This window comes from Desmodus rotundus, chromosome 2 (genome assembly GCF_022682495.2).
Source record: "Desmodus rotundus isolate HL8 chromosome 2, HLdesRot8A.1, whole genome shotgun sequence".
In the NCBI taxonomy this organism is placed as follows: Eukaryota; Metazoa; Chordata; class Mammalia; order Chiroptera; family Phyllostomidae; genus Desmodus; species Desmodus rotundus.
The window spans coordinates 182,016,849-182,043,009 of NC_071388.1; the positions used below are offsets into that span (position 1 = coordinate 182,016,849).

The following is a 26,161-nucleotide window of genomic DNA, read 5'->3' on the forward strand; positions in this document are numbered from 1 at the left end:
GTATGTGTGGGGAGAATCAAACAAGCAGGGAAAAGTTCAGAGCAAAGATGGAACCTCAGCCAGGACTTGTAGGAGGAATAGGTACAGCCAAGAGAAGAACGTGTCAGATGAGAAACACGTGAAGGTTGAGTCAGAACGTCAAGGAAGGTTTGTTGGACAGTGAGGCTACTGGTGTGGTTACAGAGACATGTAGGTGGATGACTGGGGAATTGTGGTGGGTGGGGCAGGACAGAGTCAGGCTGTCAGAAGCCAAGCTCAGGAATTTGAAAAGTGTACCACAGAAAGATCTTCTGACATTTCAAAGTAGAGTTGTAGTCTGTGTATCTTATTCTACCTACCCATTACAATAGAGGCTGCGTCTGTATCACACTTGTTATTCTTACTGAATTAGCTGGCATTGCTATCTCAAGTTAAAAAGGGTAGTTAAAAACAACTTAAACCTTTGTTTTAAAAAATGGATGCTGAGATTCTGAGTGGTTCATATTTTAGAAAGGGGACACCCAACTATTACTGACATCTGGGAGAACTTTTCCATGTGGCTGGATTTCATGCAAGAAGACAACAGCCAAAATGAGGAGCAAAGACCTGCTGATGACCTACTGTGATTCAGGGGAATGATTTATATAGAAATGCTTCTGCTCATCTCATACCGAAATAATTAGTGGGTTGAATGACTAATCAACAGATGCAGGCAAGCAAATGCTGACTTATTTTTAGAATGGAAGCACCAAGCTCTATGAGGTGTTGAGACATATGTTCATAAATACTATATTATTAAGTAACCATTAGAGCAAGCATATTTTAATAAAATGTAAATATCTATATTTAAATAAAATAATCATCTACATTGAGTTTTATGTGATTTATGCCTAATAATGTTACAATTCTCACTCTTGTTCTTCACTTGTCTCAGTTTTGTTGACAAAACCGTTCTGACATATCTCAGCATTGTGATCTCAAGCTGGGCATTACAGTCATAAAGAGCCGTGATTGGGGCTAAAGGGCCTCTTTTGTGTGTGTGTATACAAATAATCACAACGTATAACGTGTAAATTGTTGTAAACATTTAAATAAAGCATTTAGGCCCAACCTATAAAAAATAGTGTCCCAAAATGTTTATTTGCAAGCGAGTTAAAACCTAGAACATATATTCCCATAGAAACAGTAAGGTAAATAATGTATTAGTTCCTGGATTAAACTACAAATGTTATGTGACTTATGATGTTCAAATAATGTGCATTTGAAATGAAAAATATGGAGAGAAATGAAAGCAATACTTTTGCAATACTTTATAGTTTAAAAAAAAAGAGAAGGAAAACCCCTTGGCATTAAGTGCTTTTTCATGGGTGCAGGTACTCAAAGGAACGCAGGTTTTAAGGGACACGGACGAGAATTTCATGAAAGTTGTGGAGCTCTGGAGTGCCGAGGGGAAGGCGTAGGAGAGAGGGGCGCTGCAGGGGACGCAGCCACACTGGAGCCTGAGGCCAGAAGAAACACGTGCGGCCTTATTATGCATACACGGATCAACAAGCCTCTCCTATTTGGAATCAATCGGGAAAAGTTCATAAAAGCCTTACAAGTTGGAAAAACCTCTACATATAAACCCGCGGTGCCAATCTGTACCTGTTCATACACCACTGTCAAGGCTCATAAACGCACCTGTCCTGTTGGGGGCGGGGTTGGAGGCGGGATGCGGCCCGGGAACCCCCGCAGCCCTCGGCGGACAGTTGGCTGTTTAGAAACGATTGTTTCTGTGGCGCAGGGGCGCTGGGTTGATTCTGTATGTTGTTCATCGTGGGGTTTTGACATTAATTTTTATTTTAATTTTTAAAATTTTGATGTAAAATTACTGCATTAACATTATTTATTATTTAGATTTGTCTTGATTATCGGGGGGGGGGTGTGTGTCCCCTTCTGCCTTATCCTAATTCGGGCACAAGCGGCACCGCAGGCCTCCAGGTTAAACTTTTTTCCCATTTTTCTTTCTATCCCTTCTTCCCTCTCCCTGTCTCTCCCTCTCGCTCCTCCTCTCCTTCCTCTTCCTATCGTTTTTATTTTTTTAATTTACTTTTCTTATTTTGGGTCTCTAGCTCCATCAACTTCCCTCGGCTGTTACTGAAGGCTCTGCCGCGGGTAGAAGCCAGCTGGCTCCTCGGGGATGGGAGCTGGGGAGGGCAAAGCAGTTCGGAGAGGAAGAGGCCTGAAGGATCTGCACGGATTTTGAACTTTTTTTTTTTTTTTTTTTTTTTTTTTTTTTTAGCGTGGGTAAACACTGTAAATTTTAAAGACAGGGGCCAGTCTGGTTTGCCCAGCCCTAGTAACTGCTAGGCTTATGTAAGTGATAAAGGCATTTGGAAGGATAAGAAAAACTTGTGAAGTCACTGGGTGGGGCAGAGAAAAGAGATTTTCGTGAAAGGACTGTGTGTCCTTTTGAGTGATTGCCTGAGGTGCAATCACCTCGGCTAAGAGAGTGGCGAAGCCCAAAGAAAACTGAGGTGAATGGGTTGTGGGAGGAGTATTCTCTTAAGGAAAAAGTTGGGAGGGAAAAGTTGATTTGGCCAGTTCTCCGTTCTGGCCACCAAGTGGTGCTGTCGGCCCAAGGCTGGCTGCGTCTCCGAAACTGGGACAGAAGGGGCTCAGGTGTCCTGGGATGGAGATGCGGAGAGGAAGTCTCAGAGGGCCTCCTCACAGTTTGTAGGTCTCAGAAATTTACAAGTCGGGTTTTTGTAAGTTGTGATTATTTGTATTTGTATATCCACAGTATATGTATATTTTAAAGTAATAGTAACTTGCAGGAGACTTTTTCCAAACAGTGCTAAAACTCTACTGCTTCTAGTACTATGGAATGTGCTACTCTTCAGCATCGTGAAGGATATTCCAAGCTCTCACTTGACTGACAGAGCAAGAAACTTTAGGGCAATGTTAAGGAAGGTTATGGAGCATTCAATGTATTTCACAGAAATTAACAATGACAAGTTATACAAAGGTATCATTATTCTTTAGTCAGCAGCCTGAGCACTTCTGTGGTGAACCAACTGATTGTTCTAATTGTACACTGACTGTGAGGGGCTGCTAGAGAGGTATGGAGTTGAAAAAGGCAGAAGGAAGGCATTCCCTCAGCTTCTACTTTCTGGGACGCATGTTTACTGTCTGAGAGAAAGTTCTTTCGTATGTGTTAGGATACCATTCTGCGTACCAAGAAACAAAATTCCCTTCCATGTGTAAGGGAACAGCATGCTGAGTTGATGGCCCCACTATGTGACAAGGAAAAGGGTGCTCACAGCACCTGAGTGCTCACTGTGTGGAGACATGGTTAAGAGCATAGATCCTAAAATCAATATCAAGGGGTTCAAATTCTGATACTTGTACTCTGAGAAACTTTGGACAATCCCTGATTTTGTCATCTAAAATTGGGGTAATAGATATCCATGTCACAGAATTTAAATGAGAAAATATATATGAGGAACAGATCAAAAAAACGGTAGCCATATCAGGTTGAACTGCTTAATAAAGAAAGGGAGGGCCAAGAACAGGCATGGAAACTCTTTGATATGACTGATTATCTCCCAATTTTTTAAAAGATTTTATTTATTTATTTTTAGAGAGAATAAACATAAAAATAAGGGAAGGGAGGGAGAGAGAGAGAGGGAGAGAAACATCAATGTGCAAGAGAAACATTGATCAGTTGCCTCCCACATGCCCCTAACTGGGGACTTGGCTGACAATCCAGGCATGTGCCCTGACTGAGAATCGAACCAGTGACCTTTCAGTTTGCAGGCTGGCACTCAACCCACTGGGCCACACCAGACAGGTCAATTCCCAATTCTTAATTTGTATCAAGAAGGAAAGTGGTCAAGTAGGTTTAAAGTATGGACTTTAATGCTGCTCTGCCTTGGTTTCTTTCTTGTGTGTCCTTGAGCAAATTATTTAATACTTCTGACTACAGAATTGTTATGAGTAAATATACATAAACCATGTGTTCTCCTTATTATTGTCACTTTTTTTCCTACCTATAGCCAGAAGACTGTAGCTAAGTGTGTAACAAGTTGCCTCACCATGGAACCTGATTATGCTATATACAAATTTATTCTTTATAAGAAAAGTTTAAACCACTCTTTAAAATATCATGCTGTTATGTTGAGAATTAAATATAAATTAGTTCCTTCCATTTCAGTGGGCAAGAAATCAATCAGTTCAAGTCATATCTGAATTTCCCCTGAATGCATTCAGACGCAAGAAATTAAACAAACAAGCAGTCATACAAATGAAAATAACAACAGAGAAAACATCTGGTCTGTAGAAGCATAATTTTATTTTTTCCTTATACTGTCTGTCAATAGGGAGTCTTCTATTTTCCCGGCATCTACAGATTCCCAAAGATTCCTATACTGTTTTACACAAAGGGCCATTTTTAGGTGCAGTGTTCAGTGTAATTGCATTGTTTCACAAACTAAGCTGTTCTGTGACAGGAACACCTTCCAATTAGATTTCTTTACCTGCCTGTGAAATGTCTCTTTTAACTTGTCATTGCTTCCCAGTAGTTTTAGAATGTGGACATGCACATATGGAATCACTCAGCATTCTTGAGCATTCCATCTGTAGTTCACAGTTTTGATCCACAACAGGTTAAACTACTCTTTCTGAGTGAAGGCCAGGGTGTGCGGAGAGCCTGAATGTGAGACAGAATCGAATATCACAGCCAGGAACACAGAATTTAAGGCTAGAAAACTAGTAACCGGGGCAATTGGCATTTCTGATCAGATATTCCCAAGGACTCTAGAAATTGTCTCTTAAATCAATAGAACTTGTGAAATTCAGAAACATAGCCATCTTGCTCCACATATTTTTTCAATAACTTATTAGTTTTGTCTTAGTCTTTCTTGAAGGCAGTGGAAATAGAAGATAACACAAACTTACACCATTAACTTCATTGTGAAAACTAAGTGCAAGTAAACGAATACCATACTAATATGCAATAATAATAATATGATGTAAAGAAAGACCACAAATGCACCTGAAGTTACAAAGGAGACCCAGACACCATGTGCTTGCAGTTCTGATTACTGTCAGCAGACCGCACTCTCAGCATGTAAAGTTTTGAATAAAACAAAGTACTCCTGGAAGAAGGAGGACTTGTGATTTAAGAATTGTACTCCGAAGTTTTTATTTGCATCAAAGATGATGTCACAAGACTTCTAATTAATGAACCAGAATCACTTAACTATCACTGGTTCACCTGAAATATAGTAACTAATTTAAATCTAGTCCTAATAATTAATGAGAAATGAGACCAAACAGAGATTTTGTGCTTTTCGTGCAAATACAATTATCAGTGTCCCCTCATTCAATAAAATTAGAAAACTATAGTAGTCTTTGGGAGGCCTTATAATATTTTCTACTATTTGCTAGTTTAGTAACCTTGGGAAAGTTACATAAATGCTCTAAGACTCAGTACCCTCGTAAGTGGGGATAATAAAGGTGCCTACTTATTGTCATGGAGTTGGAGGATCAGCATGAAGTCTGATGCAGAGCAAGCTGTTACTATTATTACTACTACTACTAAGACAGGCTGAGCCTCTGTTAAATGAATGGGAATGTTCTTCAGCTATTTTTTAAGCCTCTCCTAGATACCTTTAGTTTCTCTTCAGGTATTCCCCAAAAAGCTCTGTCCTGTGCCTGCTCCAGTAGGTACCAGCCAACTGCGGGAACCTGTAAAGTAAGAGCTGCCTCTGCACCTGCGTGAAGACCCAGCTCTGTGTAAGCCAGATCCCAGCCACAGTTCAGGGGAGCCATGCTCTCATTAGTCTAGGCCCCCTTGGTGCATCAAGCCCCTCCCTTTCTCTTTTCTCTCCACCTTGTTTTCAGTAAACCTCTCCTTTTGAATTTGCTTTGCCTCCTCTCCTGTTTTCTGTCTTGGGAAAGGGGTCAAGAAACCCTTCAGTAGTGATGCTGCTATTATACTTTTATCTAAAGCCTTATACACACACACCCCATTGGGAGTAGGCAGGAATAAATATAAGGAAATAAAAAAATAATCAAAATGTATGGATTTCATATGAATATATTTTTAAGAATATTGTTTTATTCTACTTTCTCGTTTAGAAAATTCTTAAACACACAAAAGTGAATCTCCATTAAGCCATCACTTAGCTCAAACAATCATCATTTTACCAATTTTGGGCTTTTCCCCCCCAACATTATTTTTCTGGACTATTTTTAAGTAAGAAAATTATGTCATTCTACCTATAAATACTTTAGTATGCATCTTTAACTGTAGGGTTGTTTTAAAACAATCACCATGTAAAATTAAAAATAAATTCTTTTTTATTTTAATAACATTTTATTTAACCCAGCACATCTAAAATATTATCATTTCCAAAAATAAATTCTTCAGATCATCTAATACCATATTTAAATTTTCATACTGGTCTCAGAAATGTTATTTTGCAGTGGTTCCCAGAAGCTGGTGAGTTGGGGAAGTGGGGAAGCGTTGGCAAAGGTGTGCATATATGAGTTCAGATACGCCCGGTGAATACACACTAGAGATCTGACGTATAGGCCGGGTGACCACAGTTAGCAATGCTGTGATGCCTACGTGGTAGGGAAAGAACTGATCCTAATTGTTCTCACACACATGCAAAGTTAACTATGTGAAGAGATAGATATGTGGTAAATATTTTGCAAAGAATACATATATCAAAATGTCATCTTGTATACCTTAAGTATATACAATTTTTATTTTCCATGATACCTTAGTAAAGCTGAGGAGAAGATGTTGTTTTACAGTTGATTTGTTCAAATCAGGATTCAAACAAGGTCTACATATTGTATTTGTCGCATCTCTTAAGGCTTCTTAATTATCTTCTTTTTTTATGCCATTGATTTGTTAGAGAAATTAGGTTATTCATCCTTTCCGATTTGGCAGTTTGTTTCCCTGTAGCGTTATTTAATTTCTCTGTCCTCTGTATTTCCTGTAATTTGGTTAGAGACCTAGATACTTGATTAGATTCAGATTAAATATTTTTTCTTTAGTCAAAAATACATCACAGGTGGTGTTGTGTTCTTTCTGTTGTACCACATCGGGAGTCACATAATTTCTAGATGTTCAAGATTTAATGGAACTAAGATTGATCAGTGGACTCAGATGGTGTCCACTTGACCCTTCATTGCAAAGTTCCTTATCAATCTTTCACCTAATGATTTTATTGTAGCATCCATTGATGATTGTTGCTTAGATTTATTATTGTACTAGGGATTGCACAGTAGTGAATTTCTATGTCTATCATTTCCTCTGCCTTGACTAGCTGAAAATCTTCTGTGAGGAAGAATTTTCTCCTCATTAACTATTTAATAACCCCAGAAAAGCAATCTGTATAAAAAAGACTACATAAATAGATAATTTTCCCCCTTTATCAATGTTCAGTCATTGAGTTGCTGCACTAGAAACCTCCAAGCGACCATTTTTATTTATAATCACCATAGAGTTATGGATTTTACATATTTTGTGTGTTCAATACTTGACAGTCATTGTTTTTCATATTCAAATTGTCCCATCTTAAGCAAAATGAGAGTCCCTTCAAGTTGGCTCTTATGTTATTTTGACAGGACTCCCACTGACTTAAGATGAGCTGAAAATGTCTTTCTTCATAACTTCTGAGTTTCATGCTCCAGACATTCAGCCACTATTTCTCCATAGGCACTTGGTTGTTTTTAATAAAATATAGTGTTTAGAGACCACAAATGGGCACTGGCATTGCTCACCGCTATTGACTTGTCACTGTTTCTAGATCTCTTTGGTTGACAGATTTTTTTTTTAAAGGAAAAACATTGTAAGTTTATCCAATATTTCCTAATCAAATTTAAGATCACATACTTTTTACTTGATTTCTTTGATTTGATATTTATGTCTATTTTCTCTTATGCTGAAAAGTTTAGTTTTAATGACATTAGCATAATTACTTGTTTAATCCTAAAATATACCAATAAGAGTTTCAAAATAATAACACTGATATTGCCACTATTAGTAAAACTACTGACTGCACTTTATTTTCCCTCATTTCTTTGCCACAAAAGGTAATGTACAAAAGCATTTTGCTTTTTTCACTTAACAGTACATTTTGATTATTACTGCAAGTCTTTTTTTTACATCTTCCTCTTTTATGGCTATATGCTATTGTGTGGATGTACATGGATTATTTCTAGTTTTCTGACACAAACTTCACATTACCTATCATGTTATTACCTGTTGAGTGCTTGTGAAAACCTACATATTTTAGAAAGGTTACAGTTAGACCATAATTCCTAATAATCTGGCTACATTAAATAAAGGGAGGAATACAAAGATTGGAAAAGTGCAAACTTTCAACTAAACATCGTAGTTTGAATACACACCAATTAACAAAGGAAAAAAGACTCCAAAAAATGTAGGATGGGAGAAGCTAGCCTGAAATTATCAATAACTTATTAATTTTACTACTAATTTTAAAAAGCTCTTTGTCTTAACAAAGATTCCCTGGAAACAGAGTCTCAAACAAAAGCTTACAAGACATCATCAAAATAAAAAGCTTCTGCACAGCTAAAAAAAAAAAAAAACAGCATTAAAATGAAAAGAGAACCAGCCGTATTGGAAAACATATTTGGCAATGATACCTCAGACAAGGGTTTGATCTCCAGCATATATAAAGAACTCACACAACTCCACTCTAAGAGGACAAGCAACCCAATTAAAAAATGGGCAAAGGACTTGAACAGACACTTCTCCAAGGAGGACATACAGGGGGTCCAGAGTCATATGAAAAGATGCTCAGTATTGCTGGCTATCAGAGAGATGCAAATTAAAACCACAATGAGATACCACTTCACACCAGTCAGAACGGCCATCATAAACAAAGCAACAAACAACAAGTGTTGGAGGGGATGTGGAGAAAAGGGAACCTTACTGCACTGTTGGTGGGAATGCAGACTGGTGCAACCACTATGGAAAACAGTATGGAATTTCCTCAGAAAACTAAAAATGGAACTGCCTTTTGACCTGGCAATTCCACTGCTGGGATTATATCCTAAGAATCCTGAAACACCAATTCAAAAGAAACTGTGCACCCCCATGTTCATAGCAGCACAATTTATAATAGCCAAGTGCTGGAAGCAACCTAAGTGCCCATCAGTAAATGAATGGATCAAAAAACTATGGTACATTTACACAATGGAATAATACGCAGCAGAAAGAAAGAAGGAACTTCTGGCCAAGATGGAGGCATAGGTAGACACACTGTGCCTCCTCCCACAACCAAAAGGACAACAACAAATTTAAAAGCAAAAAGCAACCAGAACTGACAGAAAATTGAACTGTATGGAAGTGCAACAACCAAGGAGTTAAAGAAGAAACATTCATCCAGACCGGTAGGAGGGGCAGAGACTGGCAGCTGGGCAGAGAGGACTCTAAGCAAGGCAGTGGCTGGAGGACCCAGTTGGGCAAGGCAGCAGCTGGTGGACTGGGTGAGGTGGTGGCTGGGGGAGTGGGCAGTCTCACATTCATGTGCAGATAAACCGGGAGGAACAACTGGGGAGCGAGACAGACTGTGCAATCCAGGGTTCCAGCTTGGGGAAATAGAGCCTCAAACCTCTGACTGAAAACACCTGTGGGGGTTGAGGCAGCAGGAGAAATTCCCAGCCTCATAGGAGAGTTCGTTACAGAGACCCACAGGGTCCTAGAATGTACACAAGCTCACCCACCCAGGAAGCAGCACCAGAAAGGCCTAATTTGATTGTGGGTAGCCGGGGAAGTGACTGAAAACCAGCAGAGAGCAGAGCAAGTGCCATTGTTCCCTCTCGGACCCCTCCCCCACATACAACCTTACAACACAGTGACATGGGTTGCCCCGCCCTGATGAACACCTAAGGCTCCGCCCCTTACTATGTAACAGGTGCACTAAGACAAAAAAAAAAAATGGCTCAAGTGAAAGAACAGATCAAAGCTCCAGAAAAAATACAACTAAGTGATAAAAAGATAGTCAACCAATCAGATGCACAGTTCAAAACACTGGCAATCAGGATGCTCACAGAAATGGTTGAGTATGGTCACAAAATAGAGGAGAGAGTGAAGCATATGAAAAGTAAAATAAAGGAAAATGAACAGGGAACCATGTGAAAGGAAGGAAACAAACTCACATCAATGATTTGGAGCAGAAGGAAGAAATAAACATTCAACCAGAACAGAATGAAGAAACAAGAATTCAAAACATGAGGAGAGGCTTAGGAACCTTCAGGACAACTTTAAGCATTCCAACATCCAAATTACAGGGGTGCCAGAAGGAGAAGAGGAAGAGCAAGAAATTGAAAACTTATTTGAACAAATAATGAAGGAGAACTTCCCCAATTTGGCAAAGGAAATACACTTCCATGGAGTCAAGGATGCTCAGAGAGTCCTAAAGAAGTTGAACCAAAGGAGGAACACACCAAGGCACATCATAATTACATTAGCCAAGACTAAAGATAAGGAGAGAATCTTAAAAGCAGCAAGAGAAAAGGAGACAGTTACCTACAAAGGAGTGCCCATAAGATTGTCACCTGCTTCCTCACAAGAAACATTGCAGGTAAGAAGAGGCTGGAAAGAAGTATTCCAAGTCATGAAAGGCAAGGACCTACATCCAAGATTACTGTATCCAGCAAAGCTATCATTTAGAATGGGAGGGCAGATAAAGTGCTTCCCAGATGAGGTCAAGTTAAAGGAGTTCATCATCACCAAGCACTTATTTTATGAAATGTTAAAGGGACTTATCTAAGAAATAGAAGATGGTCAAAAATATGAAGACTAAAATGACAACAAACTCACAGCTGTTAACAACCAAAACTAAAAAAACTAAAAACGAAAATGAACTAAGCAAACAACTAGAACAGGAACAGAATCACCGAAAAGGAGATCACATGAAAGGTTATCAGCAGGGAGTGGGAGGGGGAGAGACGGGGGAAAGGTACAAAGAATAAGTAGCATAAATGGTAGGTAGAAAATAGACAGGGGGAGGTTAAGAATAGTATAGGAAATGTAGAAGCCAAAGAACTTATATGTACGACCCATAGACATGAACTAAAGGGGGGAATGTGGGGGGTGCATGCAGCACAGAGGGGAATAAAGGGGGGGCAATGGGATAACTGTAATGGCATAACCAATAAAATATACTTAAAAAAAGAAGAAAGAAAGAAAGGAAGGAAGGAAGGAAGGAAGGAAGGAAGGGAGGAAGGAAGGGAGGGAGGAAGGAAGAAAGAAAGGAGCTACCCTTCAAGACAGCATGGACAGAACTGGAGAGCATTATGCTAAGTGAAACAAGCCAGATGGTGAAAGACAAATACCATGTGATCTCACCTTTAACAGGAACCTAATCAATGAAATGAACAAGCAAGCAAAATATAACCAAAGACACTGAAATTGAGAACAGGCTGACAGTGATCAGAGGGGAGAGGGGAGGGGATAATGGGGGAAAAGGGTGAAGGGTTTACAGGAACAATTATAAAGGATACATGGACAATAACAAGTGGGGGTGGAAACGGGAGGGAGGTGGGGAGGGTTGGGGTAATGGGGAGGGGTGGGGGGAAAAGGCAGAAAACGGTACTTGAACAACAATAAAAATGTTTTAAAAAAAGAAATTGACAATATCCTTTTAGGAAGAAATCAGCATTTTTGATAAAATATAATCTAATTATAATAAATTCTAATGGAATTATTAAATATTCTGAGAAACTAGCTTTTCTCACTGTCTGTTGATTGTCAGTCAAAAATTTAATAGTCTTTAACTAAATATTCTTTTTGTGTTAATGAAACTTACTTTAAAAAAAAAACTACATATCTCTAATTTGAGTGACTCTTGGAATTGTCCTCTTCTAGGTCTTTTCTCTTGTGGCAATATTGAAATAAGACTTTAATACATGCTCATAACTAAATTATCTGAAAGGCTTTTTAAGCCATTGTGAGGTTCCTATAGCAAATATACATAGAAATTATTGTGATAATAGACATGACTCGCTTTTTCCTTTCATGATAATGGTTGCGCGTGTGTATCCTGCATTGTCTCACTCAGACTGGTACATTATAGCGACAATATCCAACCTTAGGAGCCCATGACAGTAAAAAGTTTTGTTCAAAGACTACAAAGTAGCTTAAGCTAGATCCTCAACATTACATTCTATTAACATAGTAAACATTAATTACATTTATGTGAAAGGAAGGAAGGGGGAGAGGGAGGCAGTGAGGAAAAGATGGAGATATTTCATGCACACTCCTCTTTCTCCACCATCGGGTAACTGTATCTGTGTAGTAAGAACAACACAGGTGCTCCTAGTTAGTTTTTAAAGTGATGAATGAATGTGTGAGCTCCTCTGGGAGTATTAGATACACCACTGCTTGAAGGTGAAGCCATGGAGTAGGTATCTTCAGCTTTCTTCCTATGCTGTGGTTTCTCTGACTATTAAGAGTTGGCTAGGTTGCAGATATATTTTAAAGCAAAATTCTCTCACATGAAAGGCAGGGAGAAAATACTTCTCAAAGTATCCACTTTAGCACCGGGGAAGCCTAATAAACATCATTATTATTTACATGGATAAGCAATATAAGTTCATAAAAACTATGTATACTAATAGAACTAAGTTGTGGCTGGAATATGAACCTAAACTGTGCCAAGTTTCTTTCTACCCAGTATTAGCTAGCCGTCCTGTTTTCAGTTACACACACGAGCGCAGGCAGCCGCCTTTCCAATGTATGCTTTCTTGTACCGATAAGGAAAAACTGCTGAAGTCATGAGGCTGCTCCAGCAGAGCCCTCATGTGAGTCATACGAAAGCTCCAGCGTTACTGACCTCTGGCAAAAAGGGAGTGAACGAGGGCAGGAGAGGCAGAGAGGGAGAGGTTCAAGTGCGAGCTTTCTCCTTGAGCCTAGAAGATTATGGGTCAAGAGCTGTGTGCAAAGACTCTCCAGCCCGGATGCAGCTGCCATCGCTGTTGGGAGGGAGGCGATGCACACAGCTGTCAGAGGAGTGCGCCTGTGACGATGGAGGCTGCGATCGAGGTATTTGTATCCCAGGGGCAGCATCTTTCTCTATTGATGAACCGAGGAGTTCAGAGGCTCCCTTTCTGTAGCAGGGTCTGATTTTTCTGCGGTAGGTCTAAACCAATAAAAAGAAAATGCTATTAAAGTCACAGAGAATTTATGGCTATTGTTATCAAATTTGGGATTTTAATTTTTTTTGTAAACCAAAAGGGAAAAATAATCCTATGCTTTGGGCTGCCTGAAACTCAATTGACTTGACGTCGAGAAAGTAGTTTTTCTCTAGAAATCTCTCCAGTACTAAACCACAAAGCTGAACCTTAAAAAGCAAGCTGCAGTATTGCATGCCATGGATTCAAAGTTTCAATAATTAGCTCATGGTTATTAGCAATGCCATACTATAAAATTATTCTCCTAAATGACAAATTAAGGGGACATGAAGAAAAAGTGTGAGTTAAACAGAGAAAAATTGGAAGCTATCCATCAAAGAAATTTAGGTTAACCTAAGTTTTAAAGACATATTTTCAGGCGAAGAAAGAATGTAGTGTTTCAACAATTGATATTATTAAGATTTTTTTTAAGTGATCCGACTTTCAGGAAAGGTGACTTTGGGGAGTGCAGAAGCTTAGAAAACATTTGAAAATAAAAATAAGAAAACAAAAGGAAAAATATTTTATGCCAGCCACTACAGTCTTGACTTTGCATAAATTTTATTTCTGCACTTTCCTTTTTTTCCCTCTAGCTAACAGACCTAAAAGAAGCATCTTGTTCCATGACTTCATTTCACCCCAGGGGACTTCAGGCTGTCCGTGCCCGGAAGTTCAAGAGTAAAAGGCCACGAAGTAACAGTGATTCTTTTCAAGAAGAGGATCTGAGGCAGGGCTTGCAGTGGGTGAGTGAGCAGCTGATGCTGATCAACGAGGATTTAACGTGTGCTCGTCTAGGGAGGCTGGCCCTGTTTCCAGGGCAATTACTAAGCAGACCTTCCCAAGTACACTCTGGCAAATAGTAAAAAAGTCCTCTTTCTTTTTTTTTCTTGACCTCTCATCCCTACCTGTTCCCCTTAAGCAGAGGAAGAGCCTCCCTTTTGGGGCAGCTTCATCTTACTTGAACTTGGAGAAGCTGGGTGAAGGCTCCTACGCTACAGTTTACAAGGGGATTAGCAGGTAAGTGATGCATAGCTGGGAGAGACTTTGGAGATGAGGATCCCTTCCCCCTGATTTGACGTTGTAAAGCCAGGTGACACATAGCAGAAGTTCAGGACCTGTGCAAGACACCATGGTCAATAGGGTGAGACACGATAATTTAAATAGCCTTGAAAGAAAAACAAACTTTTCCTGACCCAATTAAAATCAGCCCACTGAGATGTCTATCAACTTTTCTTCTTTTTCATTTAATTCAAAGTAGACTTCCTCTACTACTGAACCAAAGAACAATTACTGCTCTTTGCCTGATGGAAAGTGCAGTTGGTAAGATGTCTCTAAATAAAGTGTCTTTCATATCTCTCCCTAAAACACTACTGAAAAAGGTTTGCAATGGCAACCTTGAGTTTGTTCCCTCATTCTGCCTCTTTGTCTTCATAGCAGAAACTGAAGTTGAATTCTACAAAGTATGGTATATGCAGAAAATGGTTAATTCTGGATTTTCTACACTTATAAAATAGACAAAGTGGCTGAAGAATAAAAATACTACTAATCCAAAAACCAACTGCCCATTTTGGCTAACAATAAACGTTGTTAAACATAAGAAAGATCCACAAACTCCACTATTTTTTAGTAAAAAAAAAAATTTGGAGGTCTGATTTCTTTATGTTACTTCAGGGTTGAAAAATAATGGCTCAATAGTGGTTAAGGGTTAATTAAAAATTTTTAATATTCATACTACAAGGCTAAATATTTATCATTTATCTTAGTACTTGTTATTATTTTTACTTGTTAAAACATGGCTTTAGGGAAAATACTTAAAACACATTACGTACAAACAGGATTTAATGTGTTTCCATGGACTATCTTAGGAACTGAAAATGTAATTTTTCCTTCAGTGGACTCAGCCTAGTGATAGGATGAAAAATACATTAGAAATACTTGTTCAAGTGCACAAACATATATGTAAAGTGTATTCATTGAAGCAAGATTTATAATAGAAAAAGTAAAAACGTGACCACAAGTATCCATTAATGAAGGACTGGCCAAATAGTCACCATACAAAGAAATAATAGGCAGCCACCTGAAGTATAAGATAGATCTACTAATACAAAAAGATGCCCAATATTTTAAGAGAGAAAAAACAAGTTACCAAACAATATGCACTTTATGATCTCATTTAGAAAAAACACCCACATGTACTTACTATACATGTATAAATTGGTATGTGCATAGTAGAGTCTGGAAAAATCCCCAAGATATTGTTAAAAGTAGATACTTCTAGTGGTTGATACTGAGGTGAGGAAAGAAAGATCACTAAAACTTTTTACTTTATTCACAAAGGCATCCATTATATTTATAATTTAAAAACAAGTTTAAAAATATCATTGAGATAGATGCCAAAAAGGCATTTGATAAATTCAGCATCAATTACCAGTTTTTACAACTCTGAGTGAAACAGGAATGGGATGATACTATACCACTATGATGTAGAAATGTTCAAGTCAACAGTCCACACATTTTTTTTTGTTAAATACAAGAGACATTGCCATTAAGTTAGAGATAGGGCAGAATGCCCATTATCTTTTATAGTTAAATATTATTGTTAATGTTCTAGCTGACACAATGAGGGAAAAAGAATGTATATCACTTTTGTGGATTATAGAACTGTCTGCCTAAAAACCCAAGATAATCATCTAGGAAACGATTAAAAGTAGTATGATAAACAGAAAGATCAGTTACAAAATAAAAACATACTTCTCAAAAGCTGTCTTTATGTATTAGCAACCACCATTGAAGAGAAAATATGGTAGGAGAAATTACTCTCACAGTGGCAACGACAAAAGTCTGTAGCATCCACACATGGGCAGGATTTACCCGAAGGCTTGTTATGGGAAGAACACATGAAGAAAAAGCCAGAAGGGCATTCATTTTTTTTTTTTATACAAGCACTTGTTCACTCTACTAATATTTTTAAGCACCTACTATGTGGCAGATACTATTTTAGCCAATAAAGATTCACCTGAAAATAAGAGACAAAAATCCTTTCTTTTATGGAGTGTACATTCTAGTGGGGGTGCGATAGGCAACAAATAAAGTAGTAAAAATACTGAGTTTGTCAAAGAGGGAAAAGTGCTTTGAAAACATAAAACAGGGAAGAGGGGGAGGGAGTGCCAGAGTGGGGTGGTGGGTTGGTATTTTAAATAGCGTGATGAGAGGAGGCTTCACTGAGAAGGGAACACTTGAACAGAGACTCTGCCATGGGAGGTGTGAGCTGTGCGCATGTGTAGTGGAAGAGAGCTTCAGGCAGAGGGAACAGCATGTAAGAAATCCCTGAGGCAGGAGCAGGCCTGGCACTGGAAGCAGATGAGGACAGGGAAGAGATGCAATTGCAGTAGGGGGGTGTATAGGGTCTTGTAGATCATTCCAGGGGCCACTGTAAGAATAATTGGATTAGAACATCTAATAGTGCAAAGATGTCAATGATTCTCTAATTTACAGTCTTAATGTATTGTAAATGTGTCCAAAAGCTACAATAATTAAAATAGTGTAGCACAAGTAGAAGAAAAGACAGACTGGCCCTGGCCAGGTAGCTCAGTTGGTTAGAGCATCATCCCAAAACACCAAGGTTGTAGGTTCCATCCTTGGTCAGGCCACATACAAGAAGCAAACCAATGAATGCATAAATAAGGGGGAAAACAAATCTCTCTCCCTCTCAAGTCAGTAAAATTTTTTAAAAAGACAGATCAAAGAAATATGATTTAAAAACATCCAGAAGAGTCACAAATCCAAGTGTTAGTAAGACCTATGCAATCATGGTGGCATGTCAAATCAGCAAGGAAAAGAGGACTGTCCAATATATGGAGCTGGGACAATTGTTAACAACTTGGAAAAGGTAAAAATATACAATATAAATTCTCTTTAGTCCCAGGATTAAAGAGTTAAACGGGAAAAAATCCAAGAACTAGAAGAATAGATAAGAGAATTCTACATGACCTTTGTCCAGAAAGGTCTATCTCCACACAACACTTAAGTCGGATCCATAAGGGAAGATTAAAAGGGTTTGTGGTGCCCCATCTATCCGAGTACGTTCTAGGGAACCCCAATTCTGATTCACCTTAATAGAGGTTTCATTGAAACAATCACCACTGTCAAATTGATAAAGGGAACCCTACAAAATTAAATGTGATCCTTCATTGTAGGTGCTCTCAGCATCTTTAAAATGTTAATGTATGCCAGTACTATCTAAGAAAGATTAAGAAAATTTAAAAAGCGTAAAGCATTTTCTAAACATATTTGACCAAAAAGCTCTTTTGGAGGGGTGGAGAGACTTTTACAGAGCAATGCTCTGAATGAAACATTTTGGAAAATGCTGACTATCATAAGGTTGTTAAAGTTCAGAATTTCAAAGACATGCTGGCACAAAACAAATTGGTGAAAAGGATATACAAAATATTTTAATTAAAAGGTGGGCAAATAGGCAAATCACAAAAGAAGAGGAAAGACCATTTCATACATTTATGAAAATTCAGTTCCAAAAGTAAAGAAATAGAAATTAAAATGTGATGATCCTTTTTACCTATAAATAGCCCCCCCAAATGAAGATAAAAGCATGCTCCAAAACAACAAATTCCACACTCACGGGCGTATGTCAAAGGGACACAGGAGCCAACTGACAAAGCTCCCAAACGACAAAGGTAGAAAAATTTGAGCCACAAGATAAACTACTTTGTACCGCAGTATTGGATTATAACTCAAAGTATAAAAGAAATATCTATGGGAGAACCAAGATGGCGGCGTAGGTAGACACACTGCACCTCCTCGCACAACCAGAACTGACAGAGAATCGAACAGCAAGGGGGACCAACACCAAGAAAATAGAAAATAAACATTCATCCAGACTGGTAGGAGGGGCGGAGACGGGCACCGGGGTGGAGAGGACTTGCGTGGCTGTGGCGGGACTGAGACTGGCGGAGTGTGGGACAAATGGAGCAGGCAGTCTGAGCACTAGCAGACCGTGCGGCCCCACATTTGCACAGATAAACCCAGAGGGCCGGACTCAGAGTGGCGGAGAATGGGGCAGGCAGAGCAGCGGGTAGCACCCCGCGGCACCACATTTGCCCACAGATAAACCGGACAAACGGTGGGGAGCGAAGCAGACCGCGTAACCCAGGGCTCCAGCTCAGGGAAATAAAGCCTCAAACCTCTGATTGAAAACGCCCGTGGGGGTTGGGGCGGCAGCAGGAGAGACTCCCAGCCTCACAGGAGAGGTTGTTGGAGAGACCCACAGGGGCCTAGAGTGTGCACAGGCCCATTTACTCGGGAACCAGCACCAGAGTGGCCCAGTTTGATTGTGGGTAGCGGAGTGAAAGATTGAAAGCCGGATGAGAGTGAGGCGGGCGCCATTGTCCCACTCAGCCCCTCCCCCACGTACAGCGTCACAGTGCTGCGACCAGCATTACCCCGCCCTGGTGAACACCTAAGGCTCCACCCCTTAAAGTAACAGACCCGCCAAGACCAAAAAAAAAAAAAAAAAAAATGGCCCAAATGACAGAACACTTCAAAGCTCCAGAAAAAATACAACTAAGCGAGGAAGAGATAGCCAACCTATCGGATGCACAGTTCAAAGCACTGGTTATCAATATGCTCACAGACTTGGTTGAATCTATTCGAAAAACAGATGAAAAAATGAAGCCTATGCTAAGAGAAACAAAGGAAAATGTACAGAGAACCAATAGTGATGAGAAGGAAACTGGGACTCAAATCAATGGTGTGGACCAGAAGGAAGAAACAAACATCCAACCAGAAAAGAATGAAGAAACAAGAACTTGGAAAAATGAGGAGAGGCTTAGGAACCTCCCGGACGCCTTGAAACATTCCAACATCCGAATTATAGGGGTGCCAGAAGGAGAAGAGGAAGAACAAAAAATTGAAAACTTATTTGAACAAATAATGAAGGAGAACTTCCCCAGTCTGGCAAAGGAAATAGACTTCCAGGAAGTCCAGGAAGCTCAGAGAGTCCCAAAGAAGCTGGACCCAAGGAGGAACACGTCAAGGCACATCATAATTACATTACCCAAGATTAAATGCAAGGACCTACATCCAAGATTACTGTACCCAGCAAAGCTATCACTTAGAATGGAAGGGAAGATAAAGTGTTTCTCAGATAAGGTCAAGTTAAAGAAGTTCATCATCACCAAGCCCTTATTATATGAAATGTTAAAGGGAGTTACCTAAGAAAAAGAAGATCAAAAATAGGAACAGTAAAAATGACAGCAAACTCACAGTTATTAACGGCCACACATAAAACAAAAACGAGAGCAAACTAAGCAAACAACTAGAACATGAGGGTTGTCATTAAGGGAGTGGGGGGGGGAAGGTACAGAGAATAAGTAGCATAGATGATAGGTGGAAAATAGACAGGGGGAGGGTAAAAATAGTGTAGGAAATGTAGAAGCCAAAGAACTTATAAGTATGACCTATGGACATGAACTATGGGGGGGGAATGTGGGAGGGAGGGGGTGGGCAGGACGGAGTGAAGTGGGGGGGGAATGGGACAACTGTAATAGCATAATCAATAAATATATTTAAAAAAAAAGAAATATCTATGAATCCACACTGATATAAGTAAATGGTTCAATAAGTTAATAATCAGGAGAGAAGAGACACATTTCCCATGCAGAATTTCAAATAATTTGTGTAGATAACCCACCCTCAAGGAGATGGCGCATAACTCCCCAGTCCTTAAGTGTGAGCTACCATCGTGATGTTCTTCCATAAGGTAGGGTGGGGGGTGGGATAACCACAGGGAGGAAACCTGACAAACACTACCTCAGCCAGGTGATTAAGGCCAACATCAAAAGTCATAAAATATGATGATATGTACCCTTACCACGGTGTAATGGAAATGGTACTCCCTCAAAACTTGTAACCCCAATGTAATCATAAGAAAACTTCCAACAGAGAGGTATCCTATAAAATTCTTGACCAGTACTCCTCAAAACTGTCAAGGTCATCAGAAGCAAGGAACATCTGGAAAACTGTCACAGCCAAGAGGAGCCGAAAGAGACGTGACAATTAAATGTAATGGGGTATTCTGGATGGGATCCTGGACAGGAAAAGGACATTAGGTAAAAACTAAAGAAATCCTGGTAATTGTGTTGCAATACATAAATGTATCAAATCAACACATTGTACACCTTCAACTTACACAACATTATATGCCAATGATATCTCAATTTAAGAAAAGACTAAGATAAATTGATTTCACAAATTTATACATCTACTGATATCTACTTTAAAAGAAATAAAAAGAAAAAATAGTCAATGTAAGAAAACATTTTGAAATAAAACTGATAATTTGTAAATAACATAAAAATAAAAAAGAAAAGGTAGTATATAATAGTAAATGAATTTTTAAAACTTAAAAGCATCTAGGATCTATCACTTTCATACAGCAGCTGCACACGTGCATTCTGTCTTCGACATGCACACAGTTTACAGTTGATCTGGGCAAGTGGGTCCAATTATACGGGGATTTTTCCCCATAAATACTGTAAATGGATTTTCTCTTCCTTATGATTTTCTTGGTAACATTTGCTTTTCTCTAGTTTACTATACAAATACATTATATAAAACATAAAACATACAAAATATGTGTTAATTGACTGTTTTATGTTATTGGTAAGTCTTCCATCAACAGCAGGCTATTAGTAGTTAAGTTTTAGGGGAGTCAAAAGTTGTATGAGGAATTTTGACAGTTTGGGGGAGAGGGGGTGGGTGCCCCTAATGCCTGCATTGTTCAAGGGTCAATTGTATTTAAAATTACAAACATGATATGCTGGCTGTTTTGTATTCTATTGTCTATTGTATCGTGATTTTTTTCTGTGTTTTTTTCCTACATCTTTCTAGACTTAAGCCTCTGTTATGAATGCAAAATATTTCTTGTTTGGATGTATGATAAATTATTTTATTTTATTTATTTATTTGTTTTTAGAGAGAGGAAGGGAGAGATAGAGAAAAGTTGAGAAACATTGATCACAGGCCTCTTGCAGGCTGCCAGCCAGGACTCAGGCATGTGCCCTGATTAGGAATTGCTCAGCCCACTGAGCCACACCAGTCAGGGCCGTATTACAGATTTTTTTAACTTTCATCTGCTGTTGGACATTTCTGATATTTCTATTTTTTCTATTATAACTAACAGTAGAGGATATTTTTGTCCATTAGGAATTTAAAAAATCTTTATTAAATAAGTTTATTGGGAAAAATGCATAGGTATGGCAGTTTTATGGCTTTTCCTATATATTATGCTACATTCTCCTCAAATTTTACCAATTTACAATGCAACCCACAATAAACAATACAATTGTACTGCAAAACTTAAATAATTTATAATAAACTATGGGCTTTAATTAAAAATAATGTATAAACATTGGTTCATTAGTTATAACAAATGTACCATACTATATACAATGTTAACAATAGAAGAAACTGGTTGTGAGGTATATGGGAATTCCTGTACTATCTTCTCAATTTTTCCATAAATCAAAAGCTGTTCTCAAACGTGAAATCTTAAAAAAAAGAATCAACAAGGCTGCCCAGTGTAGGCAAGGGAGTGTTGAAATGGCCACTTTCACAACCAGTTCATGGTGTGATCACTCTGTGGCATCACTTGGAAAAATGCTATTAAAACGATAAAAACATGTGCACAGCATACTCTTTGACTTAGCAATTATACCGCTACCCTAAGAAAATAATAGGGGCTGTGTGAAAAGATCAATCTACAGATATGATCGTCACTGTATTTTTATAAGTCAAAAAAGTTAGAAATAATTTAAAAGTATTTGGAATTGTCTGAACACATTTTAGCATATGTGGTGAGATATCATGTTATTATTAAATATCACATAATACCAGAATGAATAAGACAAAAAGTTAAATGGAGGAAAAACAGTTTATTAATAAGATGTTATGATATGATCTGAACCCCACTGTATTAAAAATAACATATTTATACTGTCATTAAAATCTTCTCTATTCTCTGGTGCTTAGCTTATATATCAGTGAACAAAACCATAAACAAGTAGAGAGGAGGAGGAGACGAAGAGAGAGAGATAATGGTGGGATTGGGCAGATCAGGTAGCACCTAGGTGGCCACAAGAATTTGGCTTTTATTCAGAGTGACAGTGGTTTGTTTTGAGCAGAGAAGTGACTTGTTTTGACTTTCACTTTAGAAGGAGGCCCCAGGCTACTCTGCTGAGAGTAGACAGTAGGGGTACCAGTGTACAAGCAGGGAGACTGTTAGGAGGTCGCTACAATAATTCAGATGAAAAATAAGGATGGCTCAGATAAGTGCACAAAGGGAAATGAAAGGAGCAAGATAGACCAAAACATTATGAGGATGGATTCAGTTGGGGGGAGTTCTCTGATATCTGTATTCTTCAAATTTTTAAGTAATGAACATGAATCACTTAGGTAAAGAGAAAAAATGATTTGGTATACATACGTATGACTTTTTAAACTTCTTATTTTGAAAAAGTTCTAGATTCATATGCTAGAATTATTTTGAAGGAACATTCTTTTTGTTAAACTGCTATGCACTATCCTAATGTGTGCCCTTGCACCCACTCTTCTAGAATAAACAGGCAACTGGTGGCTTTAAAAGTCATCAGTATGAATGAAGAGGAAGGAGTCCCATTTACTGCTATCCGCGAAGGTAAGAACAGTAAAATGGACCCAACAGATCCGTTTTAATTCCTTGTTTTGGGGAAAAAAAATTCATTGAGTCTATCCATTCAGCATCTAGCTTTTGATATTTCTAGAAGCAACATTCTAATTGCAATTTTGTTCTTTATACCACTTTTCATATTTACACTATCATTTTACTACTTATTCTTGAGGAAATTCAGACTGAAAAGTATTATATAGTTGACCAAGCCTGTGAACTCTGTGAGTATTTACTAAGTATCTCTGTGCATTTGGTCCCACACTAAGTGCAAAGGCTAGATCTATATAACCCCCCAAAAGTCCACATAAAGGATAAAGTAAATAATGAAATCCCATAAATTATGAGTAAACAATTTGCTTGAAAATAGTAAGTTGTTCAGATAGCATTTGAAAAACTCTTTGGGGAAGGCATGTATTTTCAGTGCTGTGCCTGTATTTTCTTTGCACCCTGGGCAGTACAGCAGGTGGGTGAGGATGGACTTGGGTTTGGATCTTAGATCTGCCAACTACTAGTGGCGTGACTGTGAGAAGATTAAGTGCCTATTTAAGACTCAGTTTATTGCAGAAAGAGGATACCACTAGGACATATTTCTCTGAGTTGTTATGAGGATTAAATGGGAATATGCTTTAAAGCACTGATCAGCTCTGAGCAGTGTGACTCGGTTGGTTGAGTATTGTCCCACGAAGGAAAGGCCACTGGGTTTGATTCCCGGTGATGGGCTGGTCCCTGGTTGGGGTGTGTGAGAGACAACCGACAGATGTTTCTCTCTCTCTCTTTCTCCCTCCCTTCCCCTCTCTCTATAAGTACATACATACATACATACATATATAAATAAATTTAAAAATCTTTACTTTAAAAAAGCAATAATCACAGAATCCATTTTCAGAATTCAATAAATGCCGGCCATTATTGTTCCATTTTTGTTCCTTTTCCTTAGTGATGACTTGTTCGCCATCAAGAAGCCGCTATAGTGAAAATAAATCATTAAAAATTCCACTTATTAACCTATTTACATGGGCCATTTGAGACAAAATGATAATAGGATTGTTATCCATTTCATCAAAAACCCAGAGAAATGGCTCTTCCCTGGCCTTACTTTCTCCCTGTTTAACCACCTCATTTTCCTTTCCCTTCTTTCTGTGCACATCCTGAATACAAAGTCTATTGCTGGGTGTTGTGATGGATGAGAAGAAAAAGCCTGATCTTTGCTCTATATCATTTTTAGATGTAACAGAGCAGATGGTTCCAGTTAAACCAGTGTTATAATGGAGGTAAAAAAACACATAAACTAAGATGAGAACCAGTTAGTGTCAGTGCGGCTAATGGAGTCAGTAGATTTTTGGACAGAGCTTGGAAGGAAGGGTTATGCAAACAGTCATGGAAAAAGCAATTCAGAAAATGAGTTTATAACTGAATTTGATGCCATTTTCAACAGTCTTTCAGAGCCCCTGGGAAATGTGTTATTTTGAATTTAAGTAGAAGGGCCAAATGGCTATCAGGTTAGCTGGGGATTCAGCCTGGTAGGATCAGGTGCATTCTGGAGAAAAGCATGGTTTTAAGTGTTTAATATAATGGAAGTTGCATTTACTAATGCACTTATTGGTGGTCGTCATTAAAGAACGACCAGCTTTAGACAGAGATGTATATAGGTTAAGGAGTATTTCTGAATGTATTAAGAGTCCCTAGGTCACCTCATTCTTATGGTGTTTCCTTCCTGCACTTGTCTATTGCTTCAGGTTTGCCTCACTCAGATTTTGTCCACAGCCAAATTTTTTGGGTTGATATTTGACAAAACCTTTTACCGGTTTTGCTAACAGATGGTTCTCAGCAGGGTTCAGAAAAGCTGGATCGGTATTGTTCTGTATGCTAAATGTTTCTTTTATTGCATATTTACCAAGACTTGGCTCTCCATCACAGGTGTTTGCAATTACAGTTAGTATTCAACTGTGGACTTTGTTAGTTTCCTTTATGGACTTACCTTACTGAATGCTTTGCTTTATAATATTAAAAACCACAAAAGGATTTTTGACACATTAGATGTTGTTAGGCATCTAATTTCCAACGATGAATGTTTCTTTTTCCTCCAGTGTAAGAGTGGGGAGCCCTTGTTAGAGCAGTCCTCTTCCCTCCAGAAGATGTGAGACCTCATTTGAAAACTTTGGCACTGTCCCACTTTTCCTGAAAGAACTTTAAGGATGTGAGACCAGGGAGACAGGAGGTTAAATGAGAAGGGCTGCAAAATAAGAACAGCTGGAATTCATTAGTTAGAATCCAGGGTCACTAGCTAAAAAGGCAACTGAAAGCCACGTGCAGAAAAACTGAGCAAGTAATGCAAACTTCTTTAAAAAGCCTTGAAGAAGGAATTACTTTTCCTGAACATTTTGGCTGGACTATGATATATCAACCAAAGATTTATTGAGTAGGATGTTACTGTGCATACAGTCTCTATATAAGTAGAACACATGTGGCAGTTTATTAATCTAGGCACTTGGAATACTATTTGATCTTAACATGTAATGTTATGAAATTAGCAAAAGTATGAACAGCACTAAGGGAAATATATCTTAATACCCATGCCAGATATCCCTTTTCATGTTACCCCTTTCCAAATTCTCTTAACAATCTTTGAAAATAGATCATCATCTTCTTGCTGTTCTAATATGTAGCTATAATTCAAACCAAATCTCTGGTTCAAAAATTTATGCACTCTGTGCAGTCATTCTACAAATATTTATTGAGCGCCTACTATGCCCAGCTACTCTGCCAGCTGCTGGATACACAGTAGTACACACCATAGGCATGCCCTCTACCCTCATTCTTTTGCTAATTAAAAAGATTAGCTACCTTCATAGCAACTTAGAAAATCTTTCATAACTCACTCTACAGGTATTTTAAATGTTTATTTTTACAACTTGGAGAAAGCACTTTCATTTGAATAGACTAGGATTTTAAATTTTTACATAAGAACATGTTCCCTAGTTTTGTTAAACTGTGTCTCAACATCTTAATATTGTACATTATTTTAAATATCTTCCTATAACATTAGAAACTTTTGGGTTAAACCCAGGACTTTCAGCCTGTTCGCAGCATTTGTTTAGGAAGCAGCCACATAGCTCATCTTTTCTGAAGACTAGGCATATGACATAACCTCCCCTGCACATACATTATCTTGTTTCAAAACCCTTACACCAACCCAAGGAGGTAAAGTGTGTTGTTTCTGTAGTAGAAATGAAGGTATCTAAACCTCAGAGAGGTTAG

General features: G+C 38.5%; 1 protein-coding gene across 2 annotated transcripts in view; it reads left to right on the plus strand.

The window, feature by feature from the left end:
- The first annotated feature begins 12,752 nt into the window (after positions 1-12,752).
- Positions 12,753-26,161, plus strand: part of CDK15 (cyclin dependent kinase 15) — an 83,342-nt gene continuing 69,933 nt past the window's right edge. The window contains exons 1-4 of one of the 2 annotated variants that reach the window (XM_024564207.2): positions 12,753-12,813; positions 13,776-13,925; positions 14,105-14,199; positions 22,812-22,891. In XM_024564207.2, the coding sequence (XP_024419975.2) occupies positions 12,787-12,813; positions 13,776-13,925; positions 14,105-14,199; positions 22,812-22,891 (352 nt within the window). In that variant the 5' untranslated portion in view covers positions 12,753-12,786. The other variant, XM_024564205.4, reaches the window with a different exon arrangement.